The 23563-nt window shown below is 42.3% G+C and overlaps 1 protein-coding gene across 2 annotated transcripts in view; it reads right to left on the bottom strand.

The window, feature by feature from the left end:
* EPM2A (EPM2A glucan phosphatase, laforin) overlaps positions 1–19686 on the bottom strand; it is a 43717-nt gene extending 24031 nt beyond the window's left edge. The window contains exons 1-2 of one of the 2 annotated variants that reach the window (XM_075748475.1): positions 18886–19686; positions 4589–4763 (exon numbers count right to left, since the gene is read on the bottom strand). In XM_075748475.1, coding sequence (XP_075604590.1) covers positions 4589–4763; positions 18886–19147 — 437 coding nt within the window. In that variant the 5' untranslated portion in view covers positions 19148–19686. Of the gene's footprint in view, positions 1–4588; positions 4764–10691; positions 13502–18885 lie in introns of those variants that run through there. The other variant, XM_075748476.1, reaches the window with a different exon arrangement.
* Positions 19687–23563: the final 3877 nt, after the last annotated feature.

Raw genomic sequence — 23563 nt, 5'->3', positions numbered from 1 at the left:
GGAGGGCAGACAGTAAACTCTAGAGCATTTCAAATGACACCAGGCATCAACATTCAAGCAACCAGACAGAATGTTTAACGTCTCATTATAAATCAACAGAGAACTCATCAGCATCATCAGTGGAGTCTGGAGACCAATTCAATTCTTCAATTCACTCTAAAGTAGACATCTAGTCGCCAGTGAGTTGAATTGCTGTATATAGACACACAAATTTAGTCGTCTTAATCTCAAGCTGAGTCCTACCACAGATGTCTTAAGTATATCCTTACATTCATCAAACCCAGCAGAGTTCTAACATTCATATAGCAATAACTGTGCCTCGCATGACCCAAATAAATTAACAAAAGTTACATTATTTTCCTTCTCCAGTGACTCTCATGAAAAAATATACTCAACCAGCTTCTTGTTTTCCACCCCAATTAAAGATGCATGTCAATCAAGTACTTCACAGGAGAATTACTACAGACAAAAGGAAACTCGGTGCTCATCAGCAGAATACTGCTTTAGTGCCTCCAGAAGGTAAACAAGAAGCATCTGGATTTTGCCCTGGATCATTCCTCATCCACTCACCTATCTACATTAATATTTTAGTACAAATTAGGAGCATGTAATTTGTGTGACTTTCCTGATCATCCCCACTTAACACTTAACTTAGGTTACAACCTACATTACTATGGCAGCATTGAAGGAAACCGTCTTATCAACAAGCTACAAAGCATTTGCAAAGACTACATCATAAATTAAGTTTAATTTGCAAACATCAAGAAACAAATGAACGAAAATAGTATTTCCAAGCACAACGGTTTATTTTCTTTTATCTTTTGCTTTATTTTGGCTTACGGAAAAAAATTAGGGACATGAACACCGATGATAGCAACACATTCTTCACCTTAACAATTTCTTGGATTATATCCAGTTACGGGAACATCCCACTCACTCCATAAACATGAAATCCTAATATTTAATTGCCTTAATTTTTAAGTGCAAAAAACCTACTGTAAAAACTGTACCTCAACAAATTGTTGTCGGGACCCACGGCTGCTCTCCTGTAGTGACTCCCCCCACTACATTCTTTTGTATTTAAAGCTGATTGTGTATTTTCCTCCAAAATGCTTAGCAGCCGTAACAATACTTCAGTTAGATTAGCTATCATTCTTGTCTGAGGAACTCACAGAATGCAGTTTAGCTGCATTTTATACGCGAATCATGTAAGAAATATTTTTCTTCATCTGGTTTAGGAGACATGACCCACAAAAAGCACACACAATGAATAAAATTGCAGTTATGAAGACAGTAAATTTGAAACACATATTATTAAAAATTAGACACCATAGATGGCATAAAAGTATATGTCCTAAAATGAAGAGGTAGTGGTCAGACACCATATTTGAAAGAGTAGGCAAAAACTATGGGAACTCACTACTTACCAAGGGTGGATTCAGGAACCTAAAATTAGTCTGAAAATAGAAAACTGTAACTAGATGGCTTTTCCTCTCGATGATATTCATTCCTGTAGCACCTAATTCTGCCATCCAGCATCATTGTCTCCAACATATTATTTAAGGATTTTGTAATTTCAGGTGTCACTCCCTCTCTTGCTCTTATGCAATGCCTTTCTTCTGAGAACTGCAGAGGTTTTTATATAAATAATAAGGTACATAACACCTATGAATTAGGAAGTTCCATCTTTCACAGATGGAACTGAAGCACAGCTAACATGCCCCAGATTCACATATTTTCTGAAGTCATCTTCTCCCAGAGAATATTACAATACCTCTAATTTGCTTTGGAAAATTACTGCGTCCTAAGTGAACTCTTCTGCAATTTGAAGGCATCTTATTGCAGTAATACCTAACACGAAAGAGAAAGGGACTGTTATTTTTTCCTGAATCAGATTCTGGTGATATGTGTCATTATATGTCCAAAACAAGTGAACAGTAATGTCATAGAGGTATCGGCCATGACTCTGTAGCTGCAGGCAAGCTCCATTTCACACTTCAAAAAAATTAATTCAAAACCTGCTATGCTTAAAAAAACCACATCATATACTCTCTAACCTGAATGACCAACACAAAGCGAGTTCTCTAAATAAAAATTTAAACATAAATTCACTGATTTGTGAGCAAATACATCTATAGCGGATAAGAAAAATCTGATTCTTCAGAGCATTGCCATCAGCCTCAGCATGAGTCAAAATGATTTTTGGCAACAGCAGGAAGCAAGCTCTCCTCACCCTGCTGCAGCCGATTTAAAGTTAAGGCACATGTTTTATGAAGAAGCAAGGCGGCAGCAAAGCTCAGAGCAACTGTTTCTAATTGTTGTGATTAGACAGACGACAAGTGAAATGAGTCCGAGGGCTCACATGGGAGACCATTTTGACAGAGATAAACTTTCCTCTCCAGTTAATTTGCGCATGGCAATCCCATTAAGTGGAGCAATGCAGAGAAAAGGTTCACATCAAAAGTTTTCATTGACAAATCACTTCTTTCCAGCCGACACCATTCTGTAAAGATCCTACAGGTGGTGACAGGACTTGGAATTTGGGCTCATAAAGCTCCCCGCGGTACTGCTGCCTCTGTTACAGCCTAGAAAAAAGTAACCTTAGCTGGATAACTATGATCCGATCGTACACGGAGCTTTTTAACTGTACAGGCAGAGGGACTGGCTCTTTGCTTCACTTTTGCGGGGTGTTTTTATGTGGGTTTTTTTTTCTTTTCGGTGATACTGATCTCCATAGTACTCTTCTGAATCAATAAATCCGTTACAAAATAAAGGCATTTTCATCACTCACTTCAGCTGCTCTGCCAAAAAAAAAAATCTTAATTAGCCAATATTTTTGGGCTGCTTTGTTATAACCAGCAGAATAGTGAATCTGCCCCCAACTGTTAATAATTAAAAAGTCATTTAAGGCTGCATATCTTCAAAGTATTAAAAATAATTATGCGACAGGACTCTTATGGAGTATGCTCACTTAATATAGCTCAAAGAAACGAGATAAGAATTACCGAAGATGTACATATAAGGTTGCCTTGCAATGAAGGTACGTGAGTGAGAGAGGGCAGCGGAGGAGGAAATCCTCATCTGGAAAAGACTACACAACTCAGAAAATTTTCTTCAAATACTCTTTAGTGGAATCTGCAGCTTTTTATCTAATCTTGGAAACATACAGTCATGCAGATAAGGCAGCATTAAATGGATCACTGCTGCCTCTGGAAAGGAAGATAAGTTAGCCTTTGGTACTTAGATATTCGCTTTCTGACAGTTGTTCTTCTTTCTCACAAACTTCCTCTGCCAAGCAAAGATTATTTGGGATTGACAAGTCTGTGCTTTGGAATAAACAAGATCTTTTCTCTGATAGGGTGTTGGAAACAGATGCTTAAGATACAGATCACAGTACAGTCTGTCAGGTGTATTATACAGGTTGAGGGAGTCTCAGGGAAAAGGTACCAAGCCACATGAATACCCACATATTCCTAACAGTGGCTAGGAATCCGTGCTATTACAAAAGATATCAAGAGAAGGAAATCTTTCCCTCATACACTGAAACTCTGACGAGAAAAAGACAATTCTGCTTCCTACCCTGTGGGAGGATGGAGACAAAAGGGTGGAAAGAGGAGACAAGACAGTGAGGCTGGCGTAGCTGAAACAGTAATCTGGAGAAATTCACAAAAAGCAATGCTAAGACCTAACAAAAGTATGAGGTGGTTTGATTTCTTCAAAAAATACATACCCCTTTGGGATCACTAACTGCTCTGTAACCAACACCAGCTGCACGAGGCACATCAGGGCTGCCAGCATTCACGCAGTCATTATCAATCAACAAACCTGCTGCCACATCCACGCCTGGAGATGGGGAAAAGGTTACAAATGGTCCCAAATTCCTCAGTGCCACTTTGTTAACCACCAGTGCTGAGGCTGCTGCTCTATATACACCCTGTGCGTTACCTGCAGCCCTAATGGGTGGGTGTCCTCTTCTCTTTAAATTTTACTGTCTCCTAATTCAGGCCAGGATGCTTCACTGGTGAGGTAGGGAATCCAGTGAACATCACGGAAGTACAAACATTTTAAGACTTGTCTAAGTTTTAGTATTTTTTTTAAATGCACACACGGAAGCAGAAGTCATCTATAACAACTGTCACTAATTGCAGTTGCTGCCGCACATGAGCAATAATGTGATGCCCTGAAGTTCTGATGCTGGAATATCTTCTTTTTGCTTCCCAGGAGATGTTCTTCAGCAAAATAATCCCAAACCAAACACATTACATACACATGTAAATACGCATGTATGTGGACAAGCATTTGAAAATGACAGTTCCTCATCAATTTATCCATAAATTACCACTAGTCATTTTCAGATGTGATGTAGCTTATCACACCTGTACAGGCTGCAGGTATACTTGAACTCAGGATCTCTCCTTTTTATTGCCAAACGTGACATTTAATTGAAAAGAGGTGTTGAATCTTTGTTAAGATACATACGTACATACTACCATTAACCACTTCAAATACAAAGTATGCTGACATTATGTCGGTACAGATTTTCTGTTCGAATACTTGACACTAGCCAAGCCCTGCACTTTTCTTTTACCTGGAGTAATGGATAGCTTGATGTCCTGCAATATTAAAATAGAAGTCAGTTGTATGTTTCATCTCATCAGTATGTCCAGAGACTTCAATCCAGTGTGCTATTGGGAGGCAGTAAACTCCATCTACTATGTTGCTCTGGTTGTAAACACAACTTCGATCGTGATGGGGCCCATTACCTAGAACAGAAGAAAGGACAATTGCAGGCTGTGTATCCAGAAAATCTTCTGAAAGATTTGCAGGAGATGTTAGCTGAGTATTTAATGCAAGGAGTGTTTACTGCCTGCTCTGACTGCATTTCTCATAACATATTATTAACACCTGAAATAGTTGTAACAGAAGCAGTGCCACAAAGCAAATGCTCAGCATCAAAATCAATCTTTGCAAATTATTTAAAAAATATTAAAGCTGCATAAGACTCCCAAACCATCAACCGTGGCACTTACAATTTCAAGAATAATTAATTTCATTTAACTTCCTCATTTGATGTCTGATAATACGTTGAACGTTTCTGCTGTGTGACCTCCCTCGCGGGGGTGCAGCTTGCTGTGGCCCGAGGCCTAGCTCTGACACGGCACAGCAGCGTCACCGCGCCTCAGGCTTACTTCTAAGGAAATGGCTGAGCTACGACAAAAACCTCGGAGAAAGCACGGAGTACGGCTGCGCAAGATCAGAAAGGTAAAACTGCAAACAAAGGTAGGACTGGTGACACTGGAGTTGTGACCAGCTTAAGGATTCAAGAGGAAAAACACCAACATGGGAAGGCATTGAATCCCGAGGAAGAAAGGCAAGTGGGAAAAGGGAGCAGAGAAGGGTGGTCCTCCTCCACCTCCTTCACTGCCGCTTGGCCTGCAAAGGCTCTTCAGGTGTCCTGTCAGGGACAGGATGCACATCAACGCCCAGCCTAGGAGCTCATTAAATCCTGCCTTTTATGTTTGCTAACTGATAAACAATCGCTTTGTATTCTTCAGATGCACGTGTCCCACTTACAAGGTCTGCTCGTACACAGTAAAAGTTGCCTGAAATGACCCAGAGAGAGATGGTCACATCTGCAGCGCTGAGTCATCACGGTTACCTAAAGCACCATTGTCTACAGTAAGAATTTTTTCTTGCAGTTTTCCACTATTTAATAGTGCCCATTACCCTTTCTTCTTCTCTTGCAGAAGTAGTGTGAGCTTTTATACAGAAAACCAATTTTTAATACCATGCCAGAGTAAGCAATTTGAATTGAACCGGGTCATGTCATCAATCAAAAGGTTATCTAGTCTCCAAAAATTCATTCCATGTATATTCTAACCCTGCCCCCATTTTTATATCCTTATTGTAATACTAATTGTCATGTAGGAATTACTGTGCAGATTAGAAGTGACCTAGTCTATGGCTTGCTTTTAATGTAAACCTGTTACACTTATACATTATTAATGAGGTTAGAACATCTCTGAGTAAAATTATGCCCAAAGGAATATCCTCAATTACACACTGCACGTAAATGCATGACCAACTTCTAAGCACCACATTTAGGGAAATTTGCTAGAGCAAGAGCATTTTGGGAGACGTATTAATGCAATGATCAGAGAATAAGACTAACATTTAATAGTAAAGCTCAATCTCCTTATTTCCAGATGACATGCAGCACTTCTTATCATAATTGTGAAATATTATTATTTACCAAAAAGAAAAAGAAAATACGAGGCAGAAAACTATTTTCTCTTTCTATGTTGCTGAACCATTATGCATTGTATGCAATGGTACGACACAGCTTTTGATAAATAAGGTGAGCAAGATCAGTATACAGCTCCTGAAGCTACAAATCTTACCACTATATTTTTATCTCACATTTCTAATTGTTTACACATTCTTACAATTTTTAAACAATATTTGAAGAAAGCAGCATACATCGACAAATACAACAGCATAACAAAACCTATGGATGTTTATGACACTTAATTGACTTCATGTATTCCGCAAAATCTTTACAACCACAACTAATACATCTTGCCTTCCCCATTTTACTCTCTGATACCTGTCTGTAGCGATGCACATCACCATGGCCGTGCCATCACAATGCTGTGTCTGATCCCAACCCCCACCCACCCATAGGCAGACGTCCTGTCCCAGCCTCAGCCCCGTCCCAGGGAGGTGCCTGATGCCCGGGGCTGGGGCTGCCCCGCTGACCCCAGTTGGCTGATCCTGGCTGCCAGCCCCGTGGGGGGGTTCCCTGCAGCTCCCAGCCCCCATTCCCCAGGGAGCCGTCAGCCCTCACTGCACCCTGGCAGTTTTGAACCATGTTCTCAGGATCTCTGGCTCTTTCATCACCCCCAGCCCTATTTTTCCTTGTACAGGCACCCTTGCACCCACTCCGGCTCCCTCAAGGACTGCCTCTTCCATTGCTCACAGTGATGCTCCTGTCCCATGAGGGTCTCTGCATGAATTTTTGCAATCACGATCTCTGATCTCTCCCTCTTAATTTCTTCTTTCCTTGAGGTGCTAGTCAGTCCTACAAGACAACACAGCCTCACTTTTCTCTGTCTTCATATCTCAGTTGCACCACTACATGCCTCCCACTTTCCCATCTCCAGCTGCTGCTGCTTGAGGTGCACATTCTTCTATCATTTGTCAGTTTTACTGATCATCCTCCTTCTCCTCCAGCTTTAATTCTTAGCTCTTTTTTTCCTTCCTTCTCTATCATCTGCCTTCTTAAACTGCAGTAAACTCCTTGCCTTGTAACCTTTCCACCTTCAACATCATTCATTCCCTCACCTAGCCTACAACCACACATGAAAGTGGGGCGAAGAGTAAATTGCCATGAGATGTTTGTTTCATTTGTTCCCTCAAACAAGTTTTGTCAAATCTCATGCTGAAAAGCTTCCTTCTCTAATTGTTATTTATAGCTGTTGATTTTTCTGCACCACTCAACCTCACCTTCCTGCTGTGGCCTACAGTCAAACGGGAATCTCAAAAGGTAAGTTTCCCTTTGACTGAGGTAAACAATAACAGCTTGCATTTGTAATGTTCTTCATGAGAACTGCACAGCTCTTTACTACTCCTTACATAATATACTGATCTATGAATTAACAATCCTCTTATTGAAATATGATCTCAGTGCAACAGAATGTATATGAATATATATTCAACATACATATTCATGTGTGTGTATATATACATTCATGTATATATATTCAACAAATACAGTGCTATAATTTCAGACAGGAAGGGCAGAGTGCTACCATCTCCAAGAAATACTAATTTAGAGAACAGAATGATCACACTGAACTGTGTTCAGGAAGCTGAATTCTCTATTCCCCTTGCAAGAGTTACAAAAGAAGGCAATTACCACAAACCATCGGGATCTCACTACCAAGGCAATATCCAAACGATACAAAAGTGCTTCTCATCACAGTTTGCTTCGCAAGATGCATTTAACAAATAAGTTTCAGAAAAAGAGAAAATTGTTGTACCAGCTCACATCATGCTTCTGCTAGCACGCTTTGTCACAGGAAAACCATCATATTTGGGATGCCATAAAACAACAATGCAAGGAAACAGTTTCAGAAGTAGAACCAGGTGACAAGTTTGGAGGAGTAATGTAGAATTCATTGATAATTTAGAGCTGCTATAAAAGGCCTACAGATTGAATTCTCTCAACTTTTATCTTCTATTTAATACAAAAATAAAAGTCAGCCAATGAAACCAGCTTTCATTCAAGATAACTGATCATAAACTGTGTTTTAAATGGAAAACAATTAGCATCACTTACATGTTCTGTGATATATTTGCAGAATGTATACAGCTAGGAAAATGAGCACAGCTTGGGTGATGAGCAGAAATCATTAGCTGGATAACCCTCAGTTCTTCCTTTTCCACCCCTATCTTTTTACACCTTTCCCCACGAGTTTCCCCTGTCTGAAGCAAGATGCATCAACCTCATGACATGAGGTACATCCAGGCAAAACATGCCTTAAGTCTCATCTTAGCCCCTTTAGCTCTGCTGATGGAGCAAACTCCTTGCATCTCATCTGTGGTAGACTTACACGACTCCGTCAGACTCAGAAGAGCCAGCTCATAACTAACCACAATTATCACAAGCACTGGAAGAGCTCATGAAAAGAACAAAATAGATTTCAGAGGCAGGATAAAAATCTGGCACACTGAAACATTGACTGTCCCCTCCCTCACCACAACAGCCAAGCAAAGTCCTTTCTGGATTTGCATCCCCGGAGCATGGAGACCTCCCCATGCCCAGGACAGTGAGTAGGGCAGGGTGTCAGCCACAGGAGCGACCAGCAGCACCACAGGTCAAGACCACCGCTCCCTCGCTCTCTCTCTAGTCCAGGGCTGTTGGTGTGGTTGGTTAGTTTAGGAGGAAACAGAGCGTGTGATGAAGGCAGTGGGACCAAGATCAGAAGGTGGCTCTTCTCAGTGCATGAGAAATGTGTTGCTGCCCTTTCTAATTTCTTACCTTCTGTGCAGGCACCAGAGAGAAAAGGCTGTGGCCAGTGCAGACAGAAGCGCCGTGAGACTGCCTGTATGCAGTCTGGACATGCCTGCTCAAGTCGGAAGCTGCTCATACCCACACCAGCTTCCTACTCCACTTAAAGCTTAAGTTTGTCCTACCCCACAGGTCCCCATTACCTGTTTTATCTGAAAGGCCACCACACCTTTGGATTTTCTAAGTGACTTCATTAAGAAGTCAGATGCAGCAGTCCTTCCCCGCAGAAACTACGTTCAGCTTTATTGCTCACTTCACAAATGCACAAAGCATTTCATAAAGTTACCAAAACTGAAAGCTGAAGTTTAGTTTCTGTACCTGAAGCTTGGAAAGGCCCCACCTGCAAAATGGGACCGTGCTGGGCAACCACATCTGTCAGAGTGCCTCTACAATTTAATTTGCTGCAGTCCAACATGCTTCCAGGATCACAAGTGCACATCTTTACCAGCAATGAAGTGTGAACCACTGGCCAGTCCCCTGCACATACGCCTCACACAGAGACTGTACGACTGGAGGACTTTGCATCCCTGTTGTGAGTGCTCTAGACTTCCCTCCACTAGGAGGGAAACAGCTTGAAGAATACCAGTGCTGAGCATGAGGGCATGCTCCAAAATCCCTAGAGGAGCTGCAATACAAATTCTCACCAAAAGGAACCCTTTGGTGCACAAATTGTTCATGTAAATACATCTGTCCCCTTACACTGACTAGTAACCCCAAGCTTACGCAAACCTTGTGCGAAGACTTCAAGATATTTTGAATAAACCCCCCCACGAGGGGGGCCTCCAGAGTGGGAATTCACCACGGCTCCCATTCAAACGCCCTGCTCAGACGTGGCAGCCACGTGGCTCCTCACCACCATTTCCAAGACAAGAGCACCAGTCTCAGAACTCACATGTTGCTCACAGGACACACCATCAGACCACTGGGCAGGCTTCCAGGTACATTTCATAGGAAATAAACAATTACTTGGGTGAAATTTTGGGGTTTTTACAGACAAGAAAACATTGTGCAGCCTTAAAGATTTTGGGGGATTTTAACAGCATTTCAACTTTCTGTTCCTAGAGCCAGTAGTAAAGCAAAGAAAATCACATCTGTTTTCCACTCACCTATTCATCTTTGCAGAAGAGAAAACAAGCACAAATGCCCTTTGAGAAAGGGCAATACACAACAGGAAACACATGCTTTTACAGCCCAAACCATGTCTAAATTAATATTTTTCTTAATGTTGTTTATATTCATATTGTTCCAAGTGGCAAAACATTGGTTTAATTATTTTTTGGGGGGGGAGGCAAATATACAGTTATTTGAAAACATGTAAAATTCAACCATAAAAAAGGGTAAGTTAAACATCTGAACAGTACTGATCATCCTGCTAATTGATCATGTGAGCTTTCCTAATTAAAGAACAAAAGGAATTTGGGAGAGTTTATTAGAAGACACAGGTCCTAATTTAACCAATAGGGTAGCACTCTTTTTTCCTTCAATAAGGTCCACAATGATTTTATTTAAATTCTGTCTTTGTGTCCATTCACAGCAAAAATGCTTATCTGAAAGAGAAACATAAACATAAGTTTCTAGGCATTAAATTATAAAGTTTCTCATTGCTTTTGCAACCCACCTGTTGCTCTCTACTGTGGATGGTTGTGCAGTAGAATCCACTGATATAGGTAGGGAACTGCTGGAGAACAAAGCAACCAGCAGCCCTGCTTACAGCTCAAGCCTCACAGCGGGCTCCTTCAAAATCTGCATGACTGCACATATGGCTCCTGGTTTAATGCATATAAAGGATGATCAAACTGACACATGAAGGAAGCTAGCTGCACAACCAACCAAACAAAAGATTAAACCCACAGATCTCCACATAACTGATAAATGGCACCAGCAAAAGATGGAGACAAGAACGAAACAAAGGAAAATCAGATGAAGATATAGTAAGAAAAAGATGTCCAAAGGTCAAAGACTGGAAGAAGATAAGCAAGGACCAGAAGAGGATCTTCTGAAATTTGATCTAATCACATACAGTAACAGAATACACAGAAAAAACTTCAGTTACTATTTTATTACAGCTGCACTGAAGAGATGAAAAAAGTATAATCCAGAACTCTGCCAACAGCACACAGATTGCATAATGTTCTGGAAGAGTCACATTGGTGAAATTATCAGTTTGATCTTAAAAGATAATGAGTAAAATCTGGGTCAATGAAATTTCTTAGCACCATTAAGTGGTGAACAAAAAAATCATGAATGAACGAAAAAATCAGATTGCCTCTTCCACTGACTCTGCAGAGCTCTTCGCAACAAAGCCACTTAGTGTACCGCTCAGCCGCAGCTGCCCCAGCTACCGGCTTGTTGTATACCTCGCTGGAAGTTTTAATTTTTTTTCTGTTTTTTTCCTGTGCGAAGGAAGGTATGTAGAAACTCCAGGGCACAGCAGCAGCTGTAGAAGTGCTGCAAATCTCATCCCTGCCTTAGCCAGACCCTACACCACAAGCGTACACCTTTCAAACCTCCATACCCCAGCACAGTCAGCGTGTTTCTCAATCCACTGCTACCTTTGAAAAACCACGGGGCTACTTAGATGACCTTAGATACGCACATTAGCTTCAATGGCAACTAACAAATCCAAACAGCAAGCAACCCAGAAATTTTCAGATCACCTACTTCAAATCAGTAAGAGCAAAGACTTACTTTTTTAATCTTTGTCATAAATTTTGCATGAACCAGCAGGCTTCACATGTCAAGTCAAAATTTTAAGTATGCCTAAATAGTGTAAGTAATTACATTTGAAATATTAAATAAGGTCCTTTAACAAGGTAAATGAACATCTTGAGCTCACGCTTAGAAATTCCCCAGAAGATTTTAATAACATCATAAGCACTACAAACACTCTGGGGGCAGACGAATGGGGAAGGTTTGAGGAATAGAAGACTTTTTAAAAAAATAGTAATAGAACAACAGGAACTAAAGGAAACATACAGGGGGAAAAGCTCCAAAATGAAGGATTTAAAAGATTAAGTACTTGCTAGCTTCTTAATCTTTCATATCAACAGTACAACAAAGAAAAACCTCAAGTCCTATTTTGGACCTGATTCTCAGAGTTATCTGAATGTGCTACTGCACGGTGTCATTATCAGACATTACTCTAATTGGGCTTCCATCACTACACTTTTAACAATATTCAAATTTACTTACCCTTTACACCAGATTCTGTCATGAAAGTGTCCCTGCTGCCTAAATGTCTGAATGAAACTCGATCTCTGATGTCTTGAAATAGGATCTGTCTCAATCCCACCAAGGCTGAATTGCTATCCATTGTTAAAAAACAGGGTAGGGGAGGCTGAATTGCCCTCACTGGAATTGAGCGAGGTCAGGTGTTTTGGCGGTTTGAGTCTGCCACAGGCTCTTAGGCTGGAGTCCCACCTTCCTGAAGTCTCAGCAAAGCCCATGAATAGCTGCCCTTTGCTCTTACACCTTGGACAAATAGCACCAGATAACGCATTTCAATTCTGTATGTCACGCACTAACCCTTACTCGTATGCTCGTTTTTTTATTAAAAAGTATACTTTACTTTTTAACGCTACTTTTTGTGCTGTCAATAAACCATCTTCCCTTTCGATTCTGCAAACAGTAGATGAATTTATTTTATTACTTAAATACCTAATATTACTATAAGACAAAATTGTTAATTTGCCATTATTAGGAGTTTTCCCTAACTCCTTCTTCATGACTGGTTTGCTTTTCAGAAATGTTTCCTTGCATTTGCCAGCCCAAAAGAGATAGCCAAAAAGCAGAAGACCATTTGTATCATACACCACACGTTTGTTTTCTACCAGACTTAAAGCAGACTGTTTCAATTTCTTATTTGGTAGGGCTGATATATATAACCAAGGAAAGAAGTTTGAAATCTATTAAAATGCAGGTTAAAGTTAAGATTTTTTTAGTCTATTAGTCTACTCCTAAGAGAATTCTTTAATGGATTTTTTTTTATTATGCCAGAATTAGAACTAAAAGGTTTACAAGAAAGCCCTCCTCAGCACTTAATGCTGTTTATCAACAAGGCATTTTTTTTTTTTTAATCAGAGATGAGAAAATAAGAATTTTCAAAGGCAACTTTCAAAAACATTTGTTTTCTTTCTTTCTCTAGGTCTGCTTAGGCACAGGCGTTTCTCAGTGGGAGCTGCTACCATACTACACTATGAGTTTTTAACCAAACGCCCAGTTTAACGATGTAGATTAAGCCAGAGAAAAGCAACTAAAAGGGAATTCAGCTCATGTGAAAAAGAGCTGACATTCTCTGACAGATGGTGGAAATAAGAATAAAAGAAATGCAGATCATAGAATAATGGCTGATAGCAACAAAATGTACAATGTAATACAGTCTTCCTAACTGCTTGGAAACTCTCTATGGCATTGTACCGTACAGTATTGATTGTTACTTTCTACCATACCAGAAAAGGCTACTCAACTATAGGCAGGAAACAAGCTACATCCAAATAGTAACCATGGCAAAATCTTAACCAAACCGTCATCCCAGTTACTTTACTTATCACTTCTCAGTGCTTCTCACCATTGAAAAGAAATTCTTCATCCACATTGCAGGCTGCTGTCACTTGGAAGCGAGGGCAGGGACTGAAGTGGGGGTTGGGAAAAACAGTAAATACGGTATTTACATAAACAAGGCATTTATTGAAATTTTACCGTTACAACCACAAATGCTTTAATTAGGCTCTCACAGCAGTCAGATTATCTCTGTGGGTAGGAAATGACACATACCTGCCAAATCCAGAGGAATGCATGTGTACCTACTTATTTTATTCTTCTAATTTTGCAGTTTCATGGGCAGCTCTCCATTGTTTTATTGATCTCCAGTAGTCTGCTCAGTATAAGTTGGTTAATGCTGACACACGGATAGGAAGTAATGAAAAACTTGCTACCAATTAATTATACCGTAATCCATGCTAAGTATATGTCTTGAGGGGGGTTGAAGAACAAAACACCAGGAGCTATTGCACTTTGTAAACAAAAGTTTCTCTCCGCTCATTAAAGAGGTATTGGGTAGCAGATTTCCAAGTTATCCACTTTTACTCATAAAGTTTCCTCACATCTGAAAGGCGTTAAGACACCTAGCATTGTCCAGGAAGCAATAGCCATCCACAAACAAAATGCATATTATGCACAATTATTCAGCTATCAACATGCAATTGCACTTTGTGTTCCTTCCTAGTCACTACCTACTTCAGAACAAGACTGGGATGGAGGAAGTAAGTAAAACTCTGCATTATCTTCAAAAGTGGAACAAATGAAATTTGTGCAAATAGCTGCAAGAAACTGGGCAGTCACTGGCTATACACAGGTGAAATGGCGACACCCAGTGGGAATTATACTACATAAAACATCCGCATTAAAAGAGGTATAAAGCAATTCTATCCTCTCCAACTGCTTTTTTTTTTTCTTTTTTTAATAGAAAAATTAGACCGGCTATCTAATTTGAGGATCTGTAGATTAGCTTTGGGAAAGAAAAAAAAAAAAAGAGATGCATCTCAATTACAGAAAAATAATGTTGCATCCAACTGTACTTCTCCAGAATGGCATCAAAAATTTTTTAATTGCTTTGTCCTGCTATTGCTTAGCCCCAAATAGTTTTTTATTCGGTTACAATCTCTCCAACTCGAATGGCAAGTAGGTATTAACTTCCCATACAGCCTTTAAAGAATCTCCCCCATTAAAATAAGAAATTTTGTTCCACAGAGTTGAGGCCAAGATGTGAGACTGTTTTAGGTTTCAACACACTGCCACTTTAAAAATGAAATCTCACTGTGCCTTACTATCACCAATGTTTTCAGCCAATCACATGCTCAACCCGTAAAATCTATGAGCAAACTTTACTTCTGATAATTTCACTAATTATATTACAATATTATGAAAACTTTTATCACTCCATAAATGTACCAGTCTGTTTAAACTGTATGTTGTCCAACAGATGGCTTAAACTGTAACTAACGAGCTCACAGGAGCACGAACTGGAAATGTTGGAAGGCCGACATGCCAAGCCCCAGGCTGCGTAACCTAACTCTTCCTACATCAAACTGTGGTGTATTTGTTTATTTTGGGCCCCCAAGAAACCATAGAGAACAGCAGCAGGTAAGTGCAAACAAGACACCTCCTTTTCTCTCCTTCCCCCTTCCCAAAACTAGAGATGGGTTTTTTGGAAAGAATAAGGCTCTGCTCACCTGTATAAATTACTAGAATGTAGGTTGACCGTGCTTTTCAGCTTTAACTGGCAATACTGTATCTGTCAAGCTTCAAGCAAGCACCAACTACATCAAACTAATGGTTATGTGAAAATGGATCAACATTTTAGAATACAAGCTTATACTTTTTATATAAATTTCTTCCTCTTCTCAAAACGTCAGGTGTCAATAGACTGTATTCCGTCATCTCAAAACACAGCTGGGGCATACCCTTAGTAACTCCTCTGTCCTTTTATGGAACATGTATCTTCTTTAGTACCTACAGTTTATTTAGACCAGAGTAAAGGGGGAAAAAGGCACAGATGAGTGCTCAAGCATAAATTCACAAAAATAAATTCAAGTATAAGTTTCACCTTATATTTATTTAGTTTTAACAGTGGGCACAATATAGTTTTACTTTCCAAGCTGAAAGAGAGACATAAATAAACCCAGTTCCAAAGAATCTACATGAAAAACAAAGTACACAGAAAGACACATAGAAGGCGGGGGAGCCGGGGGGAAGGTAGGTACATACATTCACTTATTTTTTCTAATGGGTAAACCTATTCCCAGGTTCTACAGCTCAACATAATCAACCTGTTTTCCACAGATACTGTAGCACAGTTAAAAACCCTCCTGGACAACAGGCCTTTCTGCTGAGCTCACGGCAGGTGAGCAAAGCACCAACCCTGAAGAAACCTCACGTGGGCCAGAGAAATCACATGACTTGAGCCAGAAGGGCCCAATGGCTCTAAGTGTCAGGGCCTGGACGGATGAGGACCAGCATCACCCTGGGACCACAGAGGTGAGCATCTGACCCTTCTGGAGCACAAGCGAGTCTCCTCTCCCACCTCATTCTCCTAGTTCCCTCCACACACAAGCAACAAGCCAGCAACCCTCCTACAGGTCAAGCCTTGCCTGAAGGCTTCCTACCAGACCCCCTGGCGCAACTCAAAAGCCACAGAATACTGGCCCGTGACTTTGACTCATCTAGCCCACAGAAACAAATACACTCACTTTATCTTTCAGTTTCCCGACTGCACTGGAATGGCTGTAAGGATGAACTAAATTTATACTCAAAACATATGATGCAACATGTACCGCAGTGTTATAAAAATACTGTGCGTTACTAGTGGAATTCTCACATGAGGTATACTAATAAAAAGATTGGGAGTAATTCTTCTTAAATATGGCACATTATTTCACATTCAATATATGTTAACATCTGACATCCATAACTGGACAGGAGTTTCTCTGGTTACAGATGAATGCTTCAACTTATAAATTTAGAGCAAGTATCATTCTGTATCTTCCTCTATCCCTCACGACCATGTATTCAAAATTGCAGATGTTCTGTAACTGCTAAATGTCTCCCAAAGCACATAGGATACTAAAGAGCCAAACTATAGCATTTGTTTATCACAAAAAAAGTTTTGTTCTTTTTTTTAAAAAGGTAGCTGTCTTTTCAAACTGTGATTTTTTACAAGAATAAGCAGGTGACAGCCAAAACTTCTATTGATCTACAGTTGAAAGAAAAAATCATTAAAACAAATTACATAAAAAGACCACAAGATATTGTTTAATTATTGGATAGAAAAACATCCTTAAGCTCCCTTCATGTAATACATGAAAAATAATAAATTTCAGAGTTGAAGCAAATTTAGTTCTTTCCTGTAATGTACGTAACAACTTAGAAAAAAAAATGGTTGATATGAATAACTAATATAAAAAAACCCTCTGCATTTGGATGATATGTCTGTTTGTTTTCTATCATTCTAGCTAAGCAATAAGCTCAAACCGCTGAGCATTCACAGTAAGAAGAAAATCCCACACGGGTTAATCCCAAAACTGCATCAGTAGCATTACTGCCAAAACAGAATATGTTTATTGTTCAACAGACCACAGTTACTAAATGCGCTCCCACGTACAGACAAATACCTTGAGATACCATTACTTCCCAACTAGACAGGAACCACCACCTTACAATTGCAGATTCTCTACAGACTGGAACACACCATTATTATTTCTATATTCCGTGTGGTGAGGACCTCTTTATATACCAATATCACTGGCATATTATGTACAACTTGGCACCTTCAAAAGAGACCCAATTCTGCTTCCTTGGACAGGTGCAAAGATTTTTATTCCATAAATTCACTTTTCCTGCATTTCTGCAAAAGAAAAACATGGTTAAAACAGGCAGTATATACTATTTATTTCAGCTGCTAAATAAAACAATTACTATTACATGGTGTAAATAGTACTTCATGACGTAAACTTCTACAAATGTACTATTAACACATAGTCTTTTATTAGTATAAAGAAGAAAAAATAAATGCAAGTTATGACAACATGCATCTTTTAGTCTGTATGACAGGATGGCAATTTAAAAGAGTGATATGTATTCTTAAAATGGGTGAAGAGCAATTACTCTACAATGTGTTATTTCGGTATATGGATTATAAAACTATTTTCTAAGTTAAAAAAACCCCTCACAAATTACCTAGTGATCTGTCTTCCTTTCACCAAGTCCGATCCATTCCTCAGTGACAAGAGGTATATTTAAAACTGTCTTTGACTCAGCATACAATTGTACAAGTGTTCTCTTTTATGTAAGATACTTAAAGACACTAGACCAACATATGGAAACTGACTAAAGCTATTCAACATTTGATGACACAGACCAGGAGAAAATCATGGTGGAAGTACTACTGAAAGAGTAAGACGACTGGAAAAGGTGTGATAGAACTTTTTCCTATTTTTTTTTTCAGCAACTCTGAAAACTCGGTAAAATTTACCAGCCTGGAAATGCCATTATGACATTTCAGCTTACTGAAATAAAGTAACAAGTCACATCTTAACGCATAAGTAGGAAATTCTGAGTTCTTTACTTCTGGGAAAAGAAAGAAAACAAAACATCAGCACAATGGTTGCCTCAAGTAAGTTAAAAATAATGAAATTGTTTCGAAGAACTTTTACCAACCTAGAAGAGCTTCCTTCTGCATTTGCTCTCCTCCATCACACGGTTAAAAAAATGTTTTTGTTAGCGAGTGCTCATGTCACGTCACGACAGCCTGGATAGGAGGTTCTACATGCACCGGCAGCATCAAGTTCAGAGTACGGCCCGTTTGATGGGGACACCCTTCCCGGTCCCCGGGCGACGCTCCGGGGCACCGGGCAAGAGGCGGAGCTGTCGGAGCCGCCAGCGAGGCAAGCGATCCCTCAAGGAGGAGAGCTCCCACCGCTGCTCTGCCCCCGCGGAGCCGCCCCTCCTGGCCGACCCCCGCCAGCCCCGCGCCTGCTGAGGGCCGTCCGGGCGGCGCCGGCCCGACCCGCTCCCACCACCGGCCTTGCTGCAGCCCACCACCAGGCGCTGACCGGTCCCGCCGGCCCCGGCCCCGCGGCGCGGGAACAACGTCCGAACGCGCGGACCCCACCGGCCGCCAACGGCGGCCCCCGCGCGCCGGCCGCCGCCCCTCCCTCCAGCCAGGGCGGGAGGAGCAAAGGCCGAGGCCCCGCCCAGCCGCCGGCGCGAGGACCGGGGAGCGTCGGGCCGCCCCCGCGCGCCCGTCTGTCCGTTACCTTCCCAGAGGAGGTCGCCGCCCTGCCGCCGGAGGAACTTGTACCAGAAGGGGCTGGAGGCGTCCTCGTCCGGCAGCACCACCTCCGCCAGCCACAGCGCGGGCTCCTGGGCCGGCAGCGGGGCGGTCGGCCGCGCCGGTTTCATGGGCACGGCGCGCTGCGGGTCCCACTGGCCCAGCTCCGGCCGGGAACCGGCCACCAGGAGCACGCCGCCGCCCTCCGTCATCCGGGCCGGCAGCACCACGCCGAAACGGAAGAGCATGGCGTGCAGCGGCGTCCGTCGGAGTGGAGGCTTCTCCGTTAGGCCGCGCCGCCGCTCGTGGACCGCGTCTGGCCCGCACTTCCGGCTGGGGCCGGGGCTGGGGGCAGGACACCGTGCCCCGGGCCGCCGCCCCCCGCTCCTGTCGGCCCCTGCCACCCGGTTGGCGGGGCGGGGCGGTAGCGGCCGGGCAGCGGCTCACTCCGTCAGGCCTTTACCCCGTACGGGTTTTTTTCGTTGCTTGTCTAACTGCATGCAGGCGTCTGATGGGACTTCCCTCCCAAAATACCAGTTGGGACTTAATACTTACCCCGGATTAGCCTCCTAAAATTAGGACCGGAACGGAGAATTATCTCTGCAGGTATATACTCGGTTTCCAGGTTGCAAAAGGCTATCTGTTAACTGTTGCAAGTGAGTATTACTTCATTAGTGAAGGTACTGCAATTACTTCTGAGAGCCCAGACTTAATTTAGAGTAGGAAACACATCATTAAGTAACTGCCACACATGCAGCGCCACAAACAAGGCTTAGCCTGAACTAACACTTCAGTGTCCACGATGTTTACGTTTTCTCTGCAGGCAGGTGGCCAGTTGCAGTGAGTCTAGAAATAGGAAATACTGGAGGAGGTTAGAAAGCTTTTTAAAAAACTCCCTAGCTGCCAACTGCATGCATTCTGTTTTGCTCTTCTGTAATTTGGCAACTCCTGCATGTAGCAATATTCAGGGCTTGCAAAGACTGACTGAGAAAGAGGACGCAATCCAACCATTTATAGGGCAGTCCTTGTCTGAATACACCCATTTCAGAAGCGTTTAAGGACAGAAACAGAGGAGTGGTAACTTTATTTAGGTCAAGTTCTGGGAACAGGATGAAGGCCTTTCAATGACTCAAATCCTGCCTGAAAAGATGGCTGCTTGTTTCCTGTGTTCAGGGCCAATGACACACTGAAGTGTATGTACTGCCAAATTTATTTTTAAGAGTGCTTTAGCTCATTTTCACTGATCCTCACTGAGCTTGTGTAAGTGATATGCCACCACTGCTCCAGACATAACCAAAGCTAAGGGAATTCTGGCTGTCCTCCATGCATTTCAGCTAGCACCAGCCCTCACTGTAGCACTGCTGCTTTTGTGGAACAAAGCATTACGTTTTAATCTTTTGCTTTTGCTTTTGCTCAGAGTTGAGTTACCCATAACCTATCATATAATTGTCTGTCAAATATCTACCTCTTTACCATACACCTTCCTTTCAGCGGCAATACAGAATGTAACAATGAACTTGGGGGTTTATCCCAAAGTTCAAGCTTGACAGTAGCCCTAAAAGCACCCCAGCATATTGTGTCTACGTAAAAACACATGTTTCTGCTCATTCTAGTCAGTCACAGATAGGAAACTGCAGGATCCAACAAGACATCTGATTGATAGGTTAGTTTTTGGCTGTTGTCTAAGCCTCAAGGTAAAGAGAAACCAGCAACACGTGTACCTTTAGACAAACCTTAAGTTCTTTGTGCCTGTAAATACCGAGTCCTCATCTTAGACCTGTAAGCCATGTATAACAGTAAAAAAATAGTTCTTTAGACTCTGATGTGCCAAATACTAGCTTTAAAAATAATTCAGTCCATTTCTTCTCCAGGTTCTGCCTTAATCCCTTTTTGTGCCTGTCAATATTGAGTGTTAGATTAAAGTTAAAGATGACAGAAAGCGACAAGCTTGACTTCTGCTCTTTCCTCAAAAACACTGGTTCAGATTAGGGTTAGCATTGAGAGATCAAACAAGAATGGCTGAAAAACTGGATTTATTGCTGAATCCTGCAAGACTTTGATAAAAACTAGAACTACAGATTGGCTTGGGACTCTGAAGTTCCCTGGGGTGGGGATAGTGGGAATAGAAGAGCAAGTTTTATTGATGAATACTACCGTGTTGAGGACTCAGTGAGAGCTGAAGACAGGATAAAATGGATTCTCATTAGATCTGAGACTGGTGAGCTATAGGTACCATAAGGTTTGGGTTTAAGCTCAGAAGCAAAGGCAAATGTGTGTTTTTTCCATGGTTAGATTTGCATGGTCCTTGGATTTGTCATCTCTAAACTAGAATTTTAGCTAACGTAAAGGTAGGGTGGGGGGATGTTACATTTGCTATTGTTGTTTGGGATTGCAGGAGCTGAAGAAGTACTTCCACTGCTGGGCCATTACCATAACCCTAAATTTAGTTTTAAGTGTCACCTTAAGCTTCCTAAGGAATTAACAATAAACTAGTTTCCTTTGCCAAAGTGTCCCCTTATGCTAGTACTGCCTGACCAGTGCTCTTCCCTTGCAGTCCTCAACGCTATTCTCAAACCTAAAAGCCTTCCCGTAATCCAGTCATCTTTTACAGCCACAAAATTAAACATGACTATTTCCTTTTTTTTTTTTTCCCCCCCAATATTAAGTCTTCATTCCAACTTGGCAAGCCTTACAGGTCCCATCAAAAAACTTTTGCCTAAAGAGGCCAAACCCCTAATAATCAAGGTGCTTTTAACTGTCCCAGAAACTACCATTAACTGTTCATTCTTGTGGGAACAAACTCCCATCTTAGTGGTCTGTCTGAATTGTAATAATAAACGTTGTGCCTTTGTCTCCTCAACAGCTGTTTAGGATCTAGCAATATACTTACACTACAGCATCTACTGAGTGGTAGATCTATCTCAACTCTAATAGTAAACTAGCAACACAGTGATGCTTTGTGCTAAATTTAAAGTCTTCAATTTATTGTCACTGGTACCAGTCCAGGTGTTTGTCAATGCTGACTGTGTTTCTGTGGTGGGTTGACCCTGGCTGGACACTGGGTACCCGCCAAGCTGCTCTATCACTCCCCTCCTCAGCTGAACAGGGGAGAGAAAAACGTAACAAAAGGTTCGTGGGTCGAGATAAGGGCAGGGAGAGATCACTCACCAATTACTGTCACGGGCAAAACAGACTTGACTAGGGAAAATTAATTTAATTTATTACCAATCAAATCGAGACAAATAATGAGAAATAAAAGCAAACCTTAGAACACCTCTGCCCACCCCTCCCTTCTTCCTGGGCTTAACTTCAGTCCTGATTTCTCTACCTCCTCCCCTGAGTGGTGCAGGGGGATAAGGAATGGGGGTTGTGGTCAGTTCATCACATGTTGTCTCTGCTGCTCCCTCCTCCTTGGGGGGAGGACTCCTGACACTCTTCCCCTGCTCCAGTGTGGGGTCCCTCCCACAGAAGGGAGCCCTCCACCAACTTCTCCAATGTGAGTCCTTCCCACAGGCTGCAGTTCTTCACGAACTGCTCCAGCGTGGGTCTCTCCCACGGGGTGCAGACCTTCAGGAGCAAACTGCTCCAGCGTGGGTCCCCCATGGGGTCACAAGTCCTGCCAGCAAACCTGCTCCGGCATGGGCTCCTCTCTCCATGGGCCCACAGGTCCTGCCAGAGGCTTGCTCCAGCACGGGCTTCCCACAGGGGTCACAGCCTCCTTCAGGCGCCTCCACCTGCTCCAGCATGGGGTCCTCCATGGGCTGCAGGTGAGTATCTGCTCCACTGTTATCCTTCACAGGCTGCAGGGGGACAGCCTGTCTCACCATGGCCTTCTCCACAGGCTGCAGGGAATCTTTGCTCCACCACCTGGAGCACCTCCTCCCTCTCCTCCTTCACTGACTTTGGTGTCTGCAGAGTTGTTCCTCTCACATCTTCTCTCTCCTCTCTCTGGCTGCAATTGCTGTTGCACAGCAATTTTTCCCCCTCCTTAACTCTGTTATCCCAGAGGATGATGGGCTCAGCCTTGGCCAGTGGCGGGTCCGTCTTGGCGCCGGCTGGCATTGGCTCTATCAGACACAGGGGAAGCTTCTAGCAGCTTCTTACAGAAGCCACCTCTGTAGTCCCCTGCTACCAAAACCTTGCCATGCAAACCCAATACACTTTCTGACTAAATCACGAGAATTGTATGAAAAAGACGGATTAGAATCATAGAATGGTTTTGGGTTGGAAGGGACCTCAAACATCATGTAGTTCCAACCCCCCTGCCATGGGCAGGAACACCCTCCACTAGACCAGGTTGCCCAAAGCCCCATCCAACCTGGCCTTGAACACTGCCAGGGATGGAGCATCCACAAACTCTCTGGGCAACCTGTTCCAGTGCCTCACCACCCTCACAGTGAAGAATTTCTTGCTAACATCTAACCTAAATCGACCCTCCTTCAGCTTAAACCCATTACCCCTTGCCCTATCACTCCATGCCCTTGTAAACAGTCCCTCTCCAGCTTTCCTGTAGGCCCCCTTCAGGTACTGGAAGGCTGCAATTAGATCTCCCTGGAGCCTTCTTTTCTCCAGGCTGAACAATCCCAACTCTCTCAGCCTGTCCTCACAGGAGAGGTGCTCCAGCCCTCTGACCGTCTTTGTGGCCCTCCTCTGGACTTGCTCCA

The sequence above is a fragment of the Balearica regulorum genome, chromosome 3, assembly GCF_011004875.1.
Source record: "Balearica regulorum gibbericeps isolate bBalReg1 chromosome 3, bBalReg1.pri, whole genome shotgun sequence".
Classification (NCBI taxonomy): Eukaryota; Metazoa; Chordata; class Aves; order Gruiformes; family Gruidae; genus Balearica; species Balearica regulorum.
The sequence above is the reverse complement of the archived record's forward strand: the minus strand, read 5'-3'. Positions and strand labels throughout refer to the sequence as shown.